At 43.5% G+C, this 17,595-nt stretch overlaps 1 protein-coding gene across 1 annotated transcript in view; it reads left to right on the top strand.

Moving 5' to 3' along the window:
* Positions 1–17,595, top strand: part of LOC124612555 (odorant receptor 43a-like) — a 107,835-nt gene that overhangs the window by 13,166 nt on the left and 77,074 nt on the right. Inside the window, exons 3-4 of the mRNA XM_047140829.1 lie at positions 2,860–3,503; positions 10,878–10,977. Coding sequence (XP_046996785.1) covers positions 2,860–3,503; positions 10,878–10,977 — 744 coding nt within the window. The remainder of the gene's footprint in view (positions 1–2,859; positions 3,504–10,877; positions 10,978–17,595) is intronic.

Consider the following 17,595-nt stretch of genomic DNA (forward strand, 5'->3'; position numbering starts at 1 on the left):
GATGAAATGGGAGATACGATACTGCGTGAAGAGTTTGACAGAGCACTGAAAGACCTAAGTCGAAACAAGTCCCCGGGAGTAGACAACATTCCATTAGAACTACTGACGGCCTTGGGAGAGCCAGTCCTGACAAAACTCTACCATCTGTTAAGCAAGATGTACGAGACAGGCGAAATACCCTCAGACTTCAAGAAGAATATAATAATTCCAATCCCAAAGACAGAAGGTGTTGACAGATGCGAAAATTACCGAACTATCAGTTTAATAAGCCACAGCTACAAAATACTAACGCGAATTATTTACAGACGAATGGAAAAACAGGTAGAAGCCGACTTGGGGAAGATCAGTTTTGATTCCGTAGAAATGTTGGAACACGTGAGGCAATACTGACCTTACGACTAATCTTAGAAGAAAGATTAAGGAAAGGCAAACCCACGTTTCTAGCATTTGTAGACTTAGAGAAAGCTTTTGACAATGTTGACTGGAATTCTCTCTTTCAAATTCTAAAGGTGGCAGGGGTAAAATACAGGGAGCGAAAGGCTATTTACAATTTGTACAGAAACCAGATGGCAGTTATAAGAGTCGAGGGGCATGAAAGGGAAGCAGTGGTTGGGAGGGGAGTGAGACAGGGTTGTAGCCTGTCCCCGATGTTATTCAATCTGTATATTGAGCAAGCAGTAAAGGAAACAAAAGAAAAATTTGGAGTAGGTATTAAAATCCAGGGAGAAGAAATAAAGACTTTGAGGTTCGCCATTGACATTGTAATTCTGTCAGAGACAGCAAAGGACTTGGAAGAGCAGTTGAACGGAATGGACAGTGTCTTGAAAGGAGGGTATAAGATAAACATCAACAAAAGCAAAACGAGAATAATGTAATGTAGTCGAATTAAGTCGGGTGACGCTGAGGGAATTAGATTAGAAAATGAGACACTTAAAGTAGTAAAGGAGTTTTGCTATTTGGGGAGCAAAATAACTGATGATGGTCGAAGTAGAGAGGATATAAACTGTAGACTGGCAATGGCAAGGAAAGCGTATCTGAAGAAGAAAAATTTGTTAACATCGAGTATAGATTTAAGTGTCAGGAAGTCGTTTCTGAAAGTATTTGTATGGAGTGTAGCCATTTATGGAAGTGAAACATGGACAATAAATAGTGTCGACAAGAAGAGAATAGAAGCTTTCGAAATGTGGTGCTACAGAGGAATGTTGAAGATTAGGTGGGTAGATCACGTAACTAATGAGGAGGTATTGAATAGGATTGGGGAGAAGTTTGTGGCACAACTTGACTAGAAGAAGAGATCGGTTGGTAGGACATATTCTGAGACATCAAGGGATCAGAAATTTAGCATTGGAGGGCAGCGTGGAGGGTAAAAATCGTACAGGGAGACCAAGAGATGAATACACTAAGCAGATTCAGAAGGATGTAGGTTGCAGTAGGTACTGGGAGATGAAGGAGCTTGCACAGGATTGAGTAGCATGGAGAGCTGCATCAAACCAGTCGCAGTACTGAAAACCACAACAACAACAAGGTATTTGAAATTGAACGAGGAAAAAAAAAAATGTGGGGAGATTTGAAGCAACGGACTACACAGTCGACGGACGATGACGATTAGTGACTCAACTGTATGTAATACAGATGCTGGGAAAACATCAAAGACGATTATGTACGTTAGTTTATGCAAAACATTAAGAACAGACTATTTCTCGGCACTTTTCGACCATGTTCCACACGCGTGTTTCACTACGGAACAGGAAGCAACCTCGGCCACTTTCATAGTGCGCATTAACAGCGCGGCGATCACAGCACAACGCTACAGAATCTGTGACTGTACACGAGTTTTGAAATAAAAACTACGCAGTTAAAGCGTGAGTAAGAAAAACATTTGAACAGTTCTCGGGTATCCGACCGGGTAGTGTCGTAATTTCTCCACAATATTTCTACAGACGTACACGCTGCCATCTTCAGGTGGTTCCTGACGAATGCTGTGCTGTTCCCCTCGGCGCCCTATATGTACTAGCCGTTACCCCCTCCACCGTTCCTCTCCTGCTGTCTTTGGTGCGGCCGGCGCTGTGGCTACTGGAGGTGGTGGGGGAAGCGGCGTCTGGGTCTGAACTGGGGTCTGCAGTGTCCCTGCCGCTGTCTTTATTGATTAGATCGTCCTGTAGTCGGATTTGGATGGCCTCCTTAGTAACGCAGTGCCAGAAGTAGGAGGATTGACAGAGTATTTTTGTGGGCTATGAAAAAAAAAATACTCTGTCAATCCTCCTACTTCTGGCACTGCGTTACTAAGGAGGCCATCGAAATCCGACTACAGGACGATCTAATCAATAAAGACAGCGGCAGGGACACTGCAGACCCCAGTTCAGACCCAGACGCCGCTTCCCCCACCACCTCCAGTAGCCACAGCGCCGGCCGCACCAAAGACACCAGGAGAGGAACAGTGGAGGGAGTAACGGGTAGTATATATAGGGAGCCGAGAGGAACAGCACAGCATTCGTCAGGAACCACCTGAAGATGGCAGCGTGTACGTCTGCCGAAATATTGTGGGGAAATTACAACACTACCGGGTCGGATACCCGAGAACTGTTCAAATTGGAAATACGCCGGGAAAACTTCAGATCGCATAAGAAAAACGTTAATAACCGTCTTAAAGTTTCATTCAATGTAACCTAATAGTAACATATCTGAAACATAAGTAGGACCTTCTTTCCAGAGCGTAACAACACCAGTGTATGTGTGCTATGTCTTCTGACCAATCGTAGCGTTTGTGTTTGTTTGCATCAGGTTTATTCTTACGATGAACGGAGTATACCAGCACGCTACTACGTGGAGTACGTGGCGTGTTTATCCGTGTCTTTTTAGTCCCTTCGGTCACAGAAGCCACGGTCGGGGGCGGACGTGGAAGACGGCGGCGAGCGCGCGCTGGCGGGTCACGTGCGCTACCTGCGGGTGGCCGGGCTGTGGCCGCGCGGCCGGGGGCCCGCCTACGCGCTGTACGCGGCGCTCGTGCAGCTGAGCGCCGTCGCGTACGTCGCCGTCGGCGTCGCCAGCGTGCGCAGCGCCCGAGGCGACGTGGACGCCATATCGCACACGCTCATGCACACGCTCGAGGTGGTCTCCGGGCTGCTGAAGGCGGGGCTGTTCTTCCGCAAGAGGCGCTCGTTCTACCGGCTGGTGCGGGACCTGGAAGGGATGGCGTCGGCCGACTGGGACGTGGCGGAGCTGCGGTGGGCGCGGCGGCGCGCGCGCCGCATGACGGCGTGGCTGAGCGCCTACATCTACGCGCTGATCCTGCTGTGGCTGCCGGCGCCGCTGCTGGCGGCCGGCGACCAGAGGCTGCTGCCCGTGGTGCAGCTGCACGGCGTCGACTGGGCGCGCCGGCCCGCCGCCTACGGCGCGCTCTACGCGCTGCAGTGCGCCGTGCTGCTCACGCAGGTGCCCGTCGTCATCGGCCTCGACTGCTTCTTCGTGGCGGCCATGCTGCACGCCGGCGCTCTGCTGCAGCTGCTGGGCCGCCGCGTCTCCGGCCTGCGGCTCTGCGGCGGCGGCGGCGGCGACGACGGCGGTGACGAAGACCCGGCTGGTGACGAGCGGCTCAAGAGGCAGCGAGTGCTGTACGCAGAGCTGTGCGCCTGTATCAGGAGCCACCAGAAAATCACAAAGTAGGTCCTACAAAAATGTCTGTTCCCACTTTATGGAACAGAATGAGACTGGAAAGGGCAGAACAGCAAAAACATACACTACTGGCCATTAATATTGCTACACCACGAAGACAACGTGCCACAGGCGCGAAATTTAACCGACAGGAAGAAGATGCTGTGATATGTAAATCATTAGCTTTTCAGAGCATTCACACAAGCTTGGCGCCGGTGGCGACACCTACAACGTCCTAACATGAGGAAAGTTTCCAACCGATATCTCATACACAAACAGCAGTTCACCGGCGTTGCCGGCGAAACGTTGTTGTGATGCCTCGTGTAAGCAGGAGAAATGCGTACAATCACGTTTCCGACTTTGATAAAGGTCGGATTGTAGCCTTTCGTGATTGCGGTTTATCGTATCGCGACATTGCTGCTCGCATTGGTCGAGATCCAAAGACTGTTAGCAGAATACGGAATCGGTGGGTTCAGGAGGGTAATACGGAACGCCGTGCTGGATCCCAACGGCCTCGTATCACTAGCAGTCGAGATGACAGGCATCTTATCCGCATGGCTATAACGGATCGTGCAGCCTCGTCTCAATTCCTGGGTCAACAGATGGGGAGGTTTGCAAGACAACAACCATTTGCACGAACAGTTCGACGACGTTTGCAGCAGCATGGACTATCAGCTCGGAGACCATGGCTACGGTTACCCTTGACGCTGCATCATAGACACGAGTGCCTGCGATGGTGTACTCAACGACGAACCTGGGTGCACGAATGGCAAAACGTCATTTTTTCGGATGAATCCAGGTTCTGATTACAGCATCATGATGGTCCATCCGCGTTTGGCGACATCGAGGTGAACCCACGTTGCAAGCGTGTACTCGTCATTGCCATAATGGCGTATCACCCTGCGTGATAGTATGTGGTGCCATTGGTTACACGTCTCGGTCACCTCTGGTTAGCATTGACGGCACTTTGAACAGTGGACGTTACATTTCAGATGTGTTACGACCCGTGGCTCTACCCTTCATTCGATCCCTGCGAAACCCTACATTTCAGCAGGATAATGCACGACCGCGTTTTGCAGGTCCTGTACGGGCCTTTCTGGATACAGAAAATGTTCGACTGCTGCCCTGGCCACCACATTCTCCAGATCTCTCACCAATTGGAGACGTGCGGTCAATGGCGGCCGAACAACTGGCTCGTCACACTAAGCCACTCACTACTCTTGATTAACTGTGGTATCGTCTTGAAGCTACATGGGTAGCTGTACCTGTACACGGTACACGCCATCCAAGCTCTGTTTGACTCAATGCCCAGGCGTATGAAGGCCGTTATTACGGTCAGAGGTGGTTGCTCTGGGTACTGATTTCTCACGATCTATGCACTCAAATTGCGTGAAAATGTAATCACATGTCAGTTCTAGTATAATATATTTGTCCAATGATTACCCGTTTATCATCTTGGTGTAGCAATTTTAATGACCAGTAGTGTATCACAAAAACTCAGGCGACGGACGAGAAGGAACGGGCCAGAACAGAACGTCACTGTCAAGATTCCCCGCAAAGGAAATTGTGTCATTGACGTTGGAAGTGGAGATTGTCCCATCGTCTGCGAACCTCAGACCTTGACCTGTTCGTGCTGTAGAGGGCGATTTTGGTCTATTACGTCTTCGTAATCGTTACTTAATTACTTCCGTTGTTCTCACGACACGTCCCAAATGTTCCGTGACTATCTGAATAAATTTTCCATGATCGTTCTTCATACAAAGAAATTATTATATTTTCTAATATCTCGACAAAGGAAACGCACATACTCTGTGCAAATAACAATATAAATTCAGGTTACCTTCCATTACGAACGTGCGTGCACTCAGCGACCGTGATCTGATTTATAAATGATACAGCACAGCAATCATTCGTCCTTTTTTTTTCAGGTTTTATTTGGCCAATACAGGTTTCGGTTAGTGCGTAGCCATTATCAATGCACTATTTTCTAGTCTCAATGCATGTCACTTCCCTGTTGTTCGGGCGTCGGTCACAGTTCTTTTGAGCATTCAAAGAACTGTGACTGACGCCCAAGCAATAGGGAAGTGCCATGCCTTGAGACTAGAAAATAGTGCATTGATAATGGCTACGCACTAACCGAAATCTGGATTTACCAAATAAAACCTGCAAAAAACAACGACTGATTGCTGTGCTCTGTCATTCATAAAACAATATAAATTGATGAAACAATTTTCATGAAATAATCGTTTTAGAGATTATATCACACTGAAGAGGAAAATGCAGTTTTTTGAGGTCATCTTATGGCGAGAAAAACACTGTATATAAACTGACCTTCGCCTTCATAACGCAGTGGTCAGACGACAAATGCTGATGCAGGCGTCCAGCTTTCGAGTCCCGGTGCTACCAGGGGTGTGTGGGAGACCTGGACCGGGCCTCACTCAGCCTAGTGGTGCCGACGGAGGAGCTGCCTGAGTGACTGGTAGCTAGCAGTGCCCACCCCATGCCCCTCCACACAGCGTCTGATGATGAATTACTCTGATCAAGAATGACACGATGGTCGGCCGACTATCACGTGATCTTCAGGGCTTGATCATGAGGTTCCCTTTCCTTTTTCCTTTACATAAACTAAAGTTGCCTGGTAGCTTCTGTTTGTATGTGCAGGTTACTCTCAGAATCTCAGAAACTAGTGTAAGGATTTTGATCCAGTTTTGACAGATAGATTCATTCACGAGGGATATTCGTGAACATAATTTATTAATATTTCATTCAAAGTGGCTCAACTATGACGATGGAAGCCTGCGGCCCCTCCGAAAACTATGCCATTCCATCTAGCGGTACAATCGCCGCAAATTTAGACAGCGACGAAGCTTGAGCACAATCCGTCTGGTGTATGCCAGCAACCGAAATGTCGCGGTATCGAATCCAGTTCGGATCACAAAGTTCCATCACTGAATTTAAACTTAGGAATCACCTCTCAATGATGCAAAGATTCACCAGAAACGAAAAGTGTTTCAAATTCCACTTTAAGCTGTAGGTCGCCTCTTACCTGTCCTATAACTGGTCAAGGACTTGCAGATCGCTGAGGTGACGTCCAAAATTGAAGGACGCGCTAACACATTGAAATTGGAAATTTGTGGTAGGTTGTACGGGACCAAACTCTTCAGGTCATCGGTCCCTAAGCCTACACACTACTTAATCTAACATAAAATAACTTAGGCTAAGGACAACACACACACACCCATGCGCGAGGGAGGACTCGAACCTCCAACGGGGGGAGCCGCGCGGACCATGGCAAGGCGCCTCAGACCGCGCTGCAACACACTGAGATACATTAATTAATTATTTTCAGAAGCTATGCATATGTTCTCCGTCTATTCTTTTCTTAATTAATGTTTTCTTCGTACATATCAAGGGAAATTCGAAGAACTAGTGTAGCAATTTTGATGACATTTCCACTAATACATACGTGATGGACCCTTTGATGCAAAGCTCGTATTGTTGGAGGTTTGGGGATGGGATGGGCGCTGCAGGAGGCCAGCAAGTGGCGTATCTAGCTCAAATCGTCTTCATCATATGGAAGTTATGATATTCAGTGGCCTAACGACGTTCTCTGACTGTTAATCGCAACTGTACGCTGTGCCCCGTAAAGAAAACTACTCCCAATCCAGACAAGCCGTCTGGCCGTAGACACTTAGTACTTCCCTCGAGAAACTGGGGCTGCTTGCTCGTAATGCACAAGGTTAAAAGTCTCTAAATGTGATGTACTTGTACACACTGCTGTATTTTCTCTAGCAAATATACGTCGACGTTTTAAAATATTTGGATGACACTGCTCATATTGTTTCACTTCTCAGCAGTTTGCCATACAAAAATTTGTCAAGGATATTCGGCTTCAGTTTCGTTTCATTGCTGGTTTCTTGATTCTGGTATTATACGAGACCTGTTCGGAAAGTAAGGAACGATAGGTCGCAAAATGGAAACCACAGTGAAAAACTGTTTTATTTGCAACGGTTAGCTACACCTTCCAGCTACTTCTCTACACAGTCGCCGCTCAGACGTAGATATCAGTCGTAGCGTTATACCAACTTTTCAATTCCCTCGTTATACAAGACAGCCGCCACTGCTGTATTGCGGGTGATCAAACACTTCCCATCGAAAACTCTGCAGGAGGATCTTCATTGCCCCTGCAGAGTGCGGCCGAGAATTCTCGTGTACAACAAACCGCATGACGCTTATGTTATGTGGATTTCATAGCTTCTGGAGAAATCTTTCGCCAGGCCCTCCTACTTGCCGACAGACGCTAATTTCTAGCCATCTTTACGCTCTCACTGTGAGCCCAGAACTGAAAAGAGCGACATGATGCGATCGACGGGCGTACTAGACACAGGGCCCAACGCATATGTGCAAAGGTTTATCAGATTTTCACTGTAATTTCCATTTCACGACCGATCGCTCCTTACTTTCCGAATAACCCTCGTATTCCGTCATTTTGTATGATCGACTGTATTCCGTGACGCCACCTTACGGTACGAGGTAAGTGTAGTGATGTCATGTCAACGTTCGACTTAATTTGAAAGAATTATAATCTGCACTTTCATTTCAGGTGCATTACATTCTTTCCATTAAAGTCTCTTCTCTTTCTATCTGCGAATGAAACATCACACGCTTTATCAGTCACTCTCGTGATGAATAAGTCTTAATTAAAGACGTAAAAGACGCCAAACACCTAACGTAGTTACACAATGTTTCAAAAATAAACAGCGCCACAAATCGCAACAAACAGTAGCGTAGAAAATTCTATAGAGAAATCGTAGTCGTAGTTTGTGCTTCCGTAATATGTGAAGTCCACAGCAAATTCTGTTGTCACATTTTAACGAAAGAAATAGGGAAGAAAGTCAGCTAGAAAATGCGGGTCCTACGTGAAAGCAAACAGACAGAAATCTTCCATCCAGTGTCTTGTGGAGGAAATAGAACACCCATTACAAATATTAAATTCTGGATTTAAAGCTACGTTAACGCACAAGGATTCTGCTGCCAAATTTGCGTATGAGTCATATGTAAGAGCCTCCAATGGTACTGAAAATTCTCAAAGCAAAGAAGAAGTCACTCCTCGACGAACTTCCCGCTAGATTTTCACGAATACAGCATATCAGTGCACGGAGCACACCTGTTTTTTAGACGAATAAAATATGGTATACGGAGTAAAATTAAATACTGTTCCAAATTTCCAGTACTGGATCTTGTAGCAATCTCTGTTCCTGGAACATTTCACATTGTATACGAACTTTATTGTTCATCCTGTTCGGAATTAAGACGGAGCCAGTCGTACAGGTTCTGTCTCTTTCTCTAATTTCAAATTTATTGAACCATCACTTCGCAAACTTTCTTAATATTCACTGAGTATTATTTTCTTTTTTGATTAATTAAACCGCGTGTCTTTATCGCCCATTAAATATAACATTTAGTGATTAACGAATTAATTGATGTAACTACACTATTTTTGAGCCCGTCATCCCGTAAACTGATTCCGTGCAGTTCCCTATACTGGTCCATGCTGTACAAGCCTCTTTATTTCTGAATAACTGCTGCACCCTTGCTTACTGGATTTTCTTCTCTATAATTTTTACCCCCGCACTTCCTTCCATAAACAATTAACCATTCCTTGATGTCTCAGAAAGTGTACTGACAACTGACCCGTTCTTTGTCAGACTGTGCATACATTTCTCTTTTCCCCAGTTTGGTTCAGTACCTCCTCGTTATTTACTGGACCTACACATTCAATATTCAGCGTGCTTCTGTAGCACCGCTTTTTGAAAAGCTTCTTACCTCTTTTTGTCTGAACTGCTCATCGCCCATTTCTCATTTTCGAACAAGAGTACACTCCGGACAAGTACTCTCAGAAAATTCTTCCTCTTAGGTTTGTTTATAAACAAATCTTCTGCTACTAGTCACGATTTTTCTTTATTTTACTTTTCGCACGACGCGTTTCGGGAGATGATTCCCATTTTCAAGTGTGGTTTTTGTGTGTATTTAGCCATTTCTATTGATTTTGTCAATGTGTGAGAATGTGTTTCATTTCGTTGACTTTTACTGCAATCGTATATACGAAACATGTGATTTTTTAGTTGGGTATCGATTCTTTTGGTGTAGTGGCGAAAAGAATCGATACCCAACTAAAATTCGCGTGTTTCTTATATATCGCAGTAAAAGTCAACGAAATGAAGCAGACTCTCACACATTGACAACATCAGTAGAAATGGCTTAATACACACAAAAAACCCACTTGAAAATGGGAATCATCTCCCGAAACGCGTCGTGCGAAAGGTAAAATAATGAAAGATCGTGACTGGTAGCGGATGATTTATTTATAAACAAACCTATTGTTTTCACAGTCGCAGGCTTTCGGAAACCATTTATAAAGGATCAAATCAGATTTTTCCACATATTCAAACTTATATTCGATGTTCAGCAATTTCTTTTTGAGAAAAGATTTGCTGCTTTTGATAGTCTGAATTTTGTATCGTCTCTACTTTAGCCATCGTCAGCTACCCATCTGTCCAAATATCAGGGCTCGTCTACTACTTGTAATATCTCATTTGATAATTAATTCTGTAAGCATCGCATATTTAATTGAGCTACATTCTATTGCCCTTTTCACACGTTTGTTGATATTCATCAAATAACTTCTCTTCAAGACACAACCCAGTCCGTTAAGCTTATCTGATAAGTTGGAATGTAACAACTCTGTTAATGTAATAATTGTGTTAATCCTGGATTTTCCGTTGTTTGACTTAATTTAACAATTTGTATGCCATCTGTAACAAATGTAATATTATTTTCAAAGTTCTTTATTTATTTTTTCTCCCTGAATCATAGTTCCCTTTCCAGTTCTCTCCACACTTTTCCTTTACTATTTCCACAAAGTACATACTGAGTAACATCGGGCACAAGATACAGCAATGTCTCACCCCTGTTCTCAACCACTGCTTATTTTCGTGTTCTTGCTGTCCACTAAATATTATTTTCTTTCTTTAAGTAATTAAATCACTTGTCTTTGGCACCCAGTAACGCAGCATTTTGTGAACGATAAATTAATTTATGTAGCTTACTGTCGCCATAATTGATTTCCTTACCATTTCAGTCAATAGAAGGGAACTGGTGACCACCTCGGTTAAATATTTAACTGGTTTGTGAGAGGGCTGTGTGCTGTGTGTTGTTTGCGGCAGGTTCCTGCGCGACCTGGAGGCTGCGGTCAGCGCCATGCTGCTGGTCCAGCTGTCCGTCATTATGGTCGGGCTCTGCATGACTCTCTACCAGCAGACGCAGGTGAGCGAGGTCTGCCCAGTCACTCTTCGAAACAGCTTCACTACTTTTAGCCGACAAAGCCAATCGGAGGCTTGGCCGTAATAGGAACTATGAGGGCTCTCGAAGAAAGGGTGGTCATTATTTTTATACAGTAATAATTCCTCGCCCTAGGATTAGATCCTGTGATATTCTGTTAGTTTAATGTTTAACAATCAAACACTATTAGTTGTGTTAGAGTTCCTGATTCCAACCTGCGAGAGGGGCAATCTGAGAAGGAAAAAACGCCAAGATGGGAGGAGGGGAAAAAAGCACACTTGCAAAATATCGGCCCCAGCAATCGATCCAGCGGAAATTTGGGCCATAATTCTGATAGTACTCAATCGTGACCTTCTGAAAGTACAGCCTACAAACTTTTGCGTGCACCTGTTTCTTGTCACTCGCTCCTCTCTCTCGAGGATTTTTAGATTATGATGTCCTTTTATATAATGAATTACCCGTTCAGTACCCTCGTGTAGTGAATCTCCTCATTTTCTCCTTATGACGTCGGCGTGTATACCTGAACTACTGCTGTTGGCATTGATTTACTGTCGATTCTGCCTAATCCCTGAGCGCGAAATACTGCACAGTGGAGTGAGTTAGACGTGTGTGGGAAACGGAGTGAGTACGAGGTTTGTGAAATACTGTTTTGACATTGTTAAGATGTTTTGTTAATTCTGGCAAAGGCGCGGTTTCTCATCTGCTTCCAGATATATTTTTGCTTCGAACAATTTAATGTCGCGATTCACAAATTCAGTGTAAAAGAATGAAACGAATGCGTGTGCTACTAAAGAAGTAATGTAGCGCTTTCTGACTATTAACATCGCTGTCGATTTTGGGCAGATACGTTCCCGCGGCTCATCCCTCACCTTCAACGTCCTGGAAGCAGGAGGCTGCGATGCAGATTGGGGAGGATGACGGTTCAAACCCGTCTTCGGCCATCCCGATTTAGGTTCTCCGTGATTTCCCTAAATCGTTCCCGGTAAATGCCGGGATGGTTCCTTTGAAAGGGCACGGCCGGTTTCCTTCCCCGTCCTCCCGTAATCCGAGCTCGTGCTCCGCCCCTAATCAACTCGTCGTTGTTGAACACTGATCTGCCCCTCCGCAGGGTACTCGGCGCTCGGCTAGGCGGGGGGGGGGGGGGGGGGGGGGGGCGCGAGTGACGAACAGAGCATCCAGCGCGCACGCGCAGGTCTAGAAGCTGCTGGGCTTTCTGAAGGTTACAGCTGCGTGCTATCACAATCGTGGCCCAAGTTATCTCGAGGGATCGGTTGCTGGGTCTGATATCCTGCAAGTGCACCTTTCTGCTCTTTGCAACAAGAGGCCCCGTTCCAGACATGTCCAGTACCAGATACTGCGACGGTGGAGGTGATGCGCGACCGACAACATGCGGCTTTCAAATTCTGCTTTCGTCTCAATAAATCTTCAGCGGAGACCTATACCTTACCTTGTTACAGTAGGCCTACTTTGTTCCTTCCTGCAGCACAGCTCGAAGATGGTTTAAATCCTTTAAACAGAAGCGACAATGAATTTCAAATGAAGGCGCCCCAGTCCTCTTACAAAAGAGGACATCTACACCACTGCCCTCATTATCACAGGGGATCGAGGAATAACCTTACGAACAGTTTCTGAAATATTGGTGTGCCAGCCACCAGTTGGTGACATAAAATTTACAAAATGATTCAAATGGTTCTGAGCACTATGGGACTTAACATCTGAGGTCATGAGTCTCCTAGAACTTAGAACTACTTAAACCTAACTAACCTAAGGACATCACACACATCCATGCCCGAGGCAGGATTCGAACCTGCAACCGTAGCGGTCACGCGGTGCCAGACTGAACCGCCTAGAACCGCTCGGCCACACCAGCCAGCTTAAAATTTACATAGAATACGACACGTGTTTGTGGGCGTTGGATTTCAAGACTGCTCGTTCCCCAACAAAAGGCTATTCGCGTGCAGGTCTGCACGCAGTTGACGTTGATGTTAGACGCAGATCTGGAATTTCCTTCAGAAGTAATAGTTGCTGGCGAAATTACGCTAAGCCACGCGATTATTACAACCAGATAAATGTGCGGTGGCTGAGCATTGCCTTACAGAGGGACACAGGATGCTATACAATGAGACGCAAGTAGTTGCAAATGCTTCTCGGTACTGGAATTGTGTTTTAAAAGAATCTGTTGAAATCAGACTGGCAGATAATATCATTAATCGTGATAATGGGTACGCACTAAGTAAAACGTGGAGTCCTGTTACATCAGACATGAAGAAACAACGGCATCTGAATCGGCCGGCTATGAATAATCATTTGTAACGATATACCGTTTCCAACAGTATTCACAACCGGAGGCGCTGCAAGAATTTGATATACTAATACGGCGAGAGTGTCTACATAGTCACATGTTCGTATTCTTGCTTGATCGCAGTAACGGGAAGCACACCATTACACGTAAAACGCCCCACACCGTAGCACCACCACCTCCCTACTTCGCTGCGGGCACTACGCATGTTGGCAGGCAGCATTTTGCAGCCATCCGCCACACCCAAACCCTTCAGTCGAATTGCCACAGTGCATGGGGGCTTAATTATATAGAATGCAAATAATTTTTTATTTTTAGTAGCTGACTGTCCGGTTACGCAGTCTCGTAACCGGTTGGCCCTGACTAGTATTAGTACGCAATCTGACTGCATAGAATAACAACAAAGAATGAAAGGAAATTTCCGTTACCACAATTAATTAATTAAGTCCCCAGCAACTACAAAAGCTACGAAACAAAAACTACGGAACAACAAAGCACAAGTGTAACTGTTCTGTGTGTGGAAGTGTGATTCAACGTACACATCTGGCACGGTTCTTCCTCAATAAGACATTTTAAATACCATTTACAATGAATTAATTAAATAAAACTGAAATACTATAATTGCACATAGAAACCCGAATTACAGTCTAATACATGAACACAAGCCAGATGCTTTGTTGACTGAACCTGTGACCAAGAGGCATTGTTAGTTAGGAAATTTAAAAAAAAAGAATAAAATAATGTTTTTTACCTTCATATATATTGACTAAAAATACACTCTGATCATTACAACATCTCCATTCGAACAACATCTGCTGTCTAGCCCATCAAAACAACTGCACACGACATGGCCTCAACTAGTACAGCTATCGACATCCTCTCAGCAAAAGCACTAACCACCACAACTTCTGAACAAGCACTGCCAGTGAAGGCGGCGGAATAAAACTCTTTGGCGCGATCTCTGGCGCTGTGACTCAGTGTAGCCACCTTTCATATGCCCCTCCCCCACGGGCTAGAATTTGATGGTATTTTTGCCAGCATTGGTGGTGAAAATACCGCCAAATTCGTCCAAAAAAATACAGACAAAAATAAAAGATAATATTAATAAGTAAATATCACATCACTAAATAAATTTTGGCTTTGCACTGACCCTTCAATAACCTAATATAAAATTCAGTAGGGAATACAAATGCTTTCATACATGTGACTTTACATAATAGTTTACACAAGTATCATTCAATCAATGGCACCAGCAACGACGAATAGGTGTAGGTAAGAGTCTCATAACATTTTATAAACAGTAAATACACAAAAAATCAGTTTATACAAATATTCACATAAAGTCTTTTCAATAGTTCAATAAACAAGTAGCACTCCTCAGAGTAGTTGACAGTTCCAACAGTAGCACCCAGCAATGGTCAACAGTTGCAAATAGCAGTCTCATAACATTTCATCAGCAGTAATTAAACAGCTCCAACAGTGGCACCCAGCAATGTTGAACAGGTGCAGACAGCAACAAGTGTCATTATTTCAGTAGAAGCAGCTCCAACAGTGGCACCCAGCAATGTTGAACAGGTGCAGACACCAACAAGTGACATTATGTCAGTAGAAGCAGTTCCATCAGTGGCACCCAGCAATGTTGAACAGGTGCAGACACCAACAAGTGACATTATGTCAGTAGAAGCAGTTCCATCAGTGGCACCCAGCAATATTGAACAGGTGCAGACACCAACAAGTGACATTATGTCAGTAGAAGCAGCTCCATCAGTGACACCCATCAATGTTGAACAAGTGCAGGTAACAGTCCATAATATTCACTATCACTAATCAGACAGTTCATCAGAGTTCATTAGCAGAAATTAAACATTTTCAAGTGGCACCCATCAATGTTAAACAGGTGCAAGCACGAACAACAGTTTGAATGCACACACAATTGCTTTTACAAAATTATTATCAATGCTCTTACACTAAACATACAAATTGTAATAAACACACAAATGATATCAGATAATTGTCATATTAACTATTACAATACACAAATAACAGTAAACCTATAATATTTATGGGTGTCAGTGCAAGCCACAACAAATAAGTAAAATAATATTTAGGAGATAGGTCGGTACCAATTATTTGGGATTAGGAAAGGAAAACACACAAAAAACACACACTCATCTTTCATCCACATTAAGTACTACTGTGTAATTGAATAGTGTTAACTGTGTAAATGCAATTCTGTCAAAATTTGATGTTCAACATGTGTATCAAGTAGTAGTGGCACAGTGTATAACAGTCAATAATAGTTAGTCAACGTCATAGTCATCATGTCAAGAGCAATGTTTGCCAAGCCAAATCAAAATGTACGGTTGCTGAACAACTGTCAGTGTGCCAAGATATGCAAATGCTTCCTCTCTCCAAATAAAAAAAATATATACTGCTTAGTGATTTAACAAAGTGTGTGTGTAGACGATCTTCCTTCCACTTGAGTGTTCTAGTCTGCCATCTTCATCCTCCTTGTTCCATATAAACCAACAAAAAAATATGCTCCTCACTTACTTTACCTCTTATTCACCAAAACTCCAATAGTCATCAGCATCACATAAACTTAATACTTCAATAATACCTCTTACATCGATACATATAAACCTTATCATCAATATCATTTACCTTACCTCTTGTCCACCAAACTCCAACAATCATCAACTTCACACAATCTCAATACCTCAATAATGCCTCTTCAATACGTCGACACATATAAATCTTACCGCCAATATCATTTCACTTCCATAACAACTCTTTCCTCTAGTCAGTCTCCACGAACAAGTACAGGTAAAATCCTAGTGCAAACTTCAATTCATCATCCCATACAATCCGAAGACACAGTGTCCACACACAACCTTTGTGTAATCCATCTGACCCAAATCTTCTACTCATTGTGAATTATAAAATACATTTTGGTTACCTTGTCCATCATTAAATAAAAGAAATGCATACATGACCTCTAACAGCCTTTAGTTTGAATAACTCTCAGTAAGTAAGTACAAGTACAGAGTGTGAATGATCGTAATATTTCACAGTGTGTACACCACTTCAAGAATCATGGCAAAACAGAAGCAAACATGTGGAGTATTTCTTGTGCCAAGTGTCACTTGCTATTTCAATTGCTCACGAAGAACGCAGTGTAATAACTGTCAATGGTCTAAACCTAGTGTTGGTATGTCATGTCGTTAGCTTCCTTCCTATTAGCATAAATTTATACAGCTTCCATAAAACATCCAGCTCATGTGACTTCAATGAAGTTTCTTGTACCAACGTCGTTCGTAGAATTATAGCAGTTCATTTTCTTATCTTAAAAATATAAGGCACTGAGCGTAAGCAAAACATGCAATAGCGAGTAAATATACCAGTAGAGAACGGAATGTCAACAAGTGGAAGCAGCACAATCCCTATAACGAGGCTCTGCCAAGCGAACAATCTATAATTAATACCATAGTGTGACCTAAACTCCATGTTCGTACACCGTATATAAGCATTTCTATATACCAAATTAAAGAAATGTGTTAATATGCAATCCATACGCAAAGCAGCAAGTATATATCTTACATAATAAATAGGTCATTAGCTTCATATCAGCATAAGCAAATAAATATTCATATATAATCTTAATAAACATGAAGGCGCAAGCAGATAAATCACAAAGTATAACCTACATACATAACCATATGAGCACAACTAATGAGGTGACAATCATAATTTAAATAAATAGGCACAGCAGGCACATAATAAAAAAACTGTGTCATCAGTAAAAAAGCAGTGCAGCCAAGCGGTGCATAATATACCCAAGTAACAACCCTGTTCATTAATAAAACATTGTCAAAATCAGCAAATGTACGCAGGCACGTCGCTTCACAAGTAAATTCAGAGAACATAAAATTTAGCACAAAGTATAAATCACGTAATCGCGAGCAGCAAATTACGTATAAAGTACATACCTAAGTACAAATATGTTACCTGAAAAATAAACTCAATTAATAGTTACCTTTTTAGTTTATTAGTTTCTTCTTCGAAATTACATTCTTCCTGAAATTTTCTCCATAGCAAGTCCTCTTAACGTCGGACACACACAGAATTTACCTGAAGTTCTTAAATATTTTATACAACCGTATCCTGAAAAATACTGAACGTTAATAACATAATTCATCAAGTCACTATAGCTTTATACTGAATTGAATCAGAGAAAATAGACTGTGTATTTGTTTACGGCTGTCAGTGCATTCGCACTGAGCGCTCGATCAGCTGTAGGTACG

The sequence above is a fragment of the Schistocerca americana genome, chromosome 4 (genome assembly GCF_021461395.2).
Source record: "Schistocerca americana isolate TAMUIC-IGC-003095 chromosome 4, iqSchAmer2.1, whole genome shotgun sequence".
NCBI classification, from domain to species: Eukaryota; Metazoa; Arthropoda; class Insecta; order Orthoptera; family Acrididae; genus Schistocerca; species Schistocerca americana.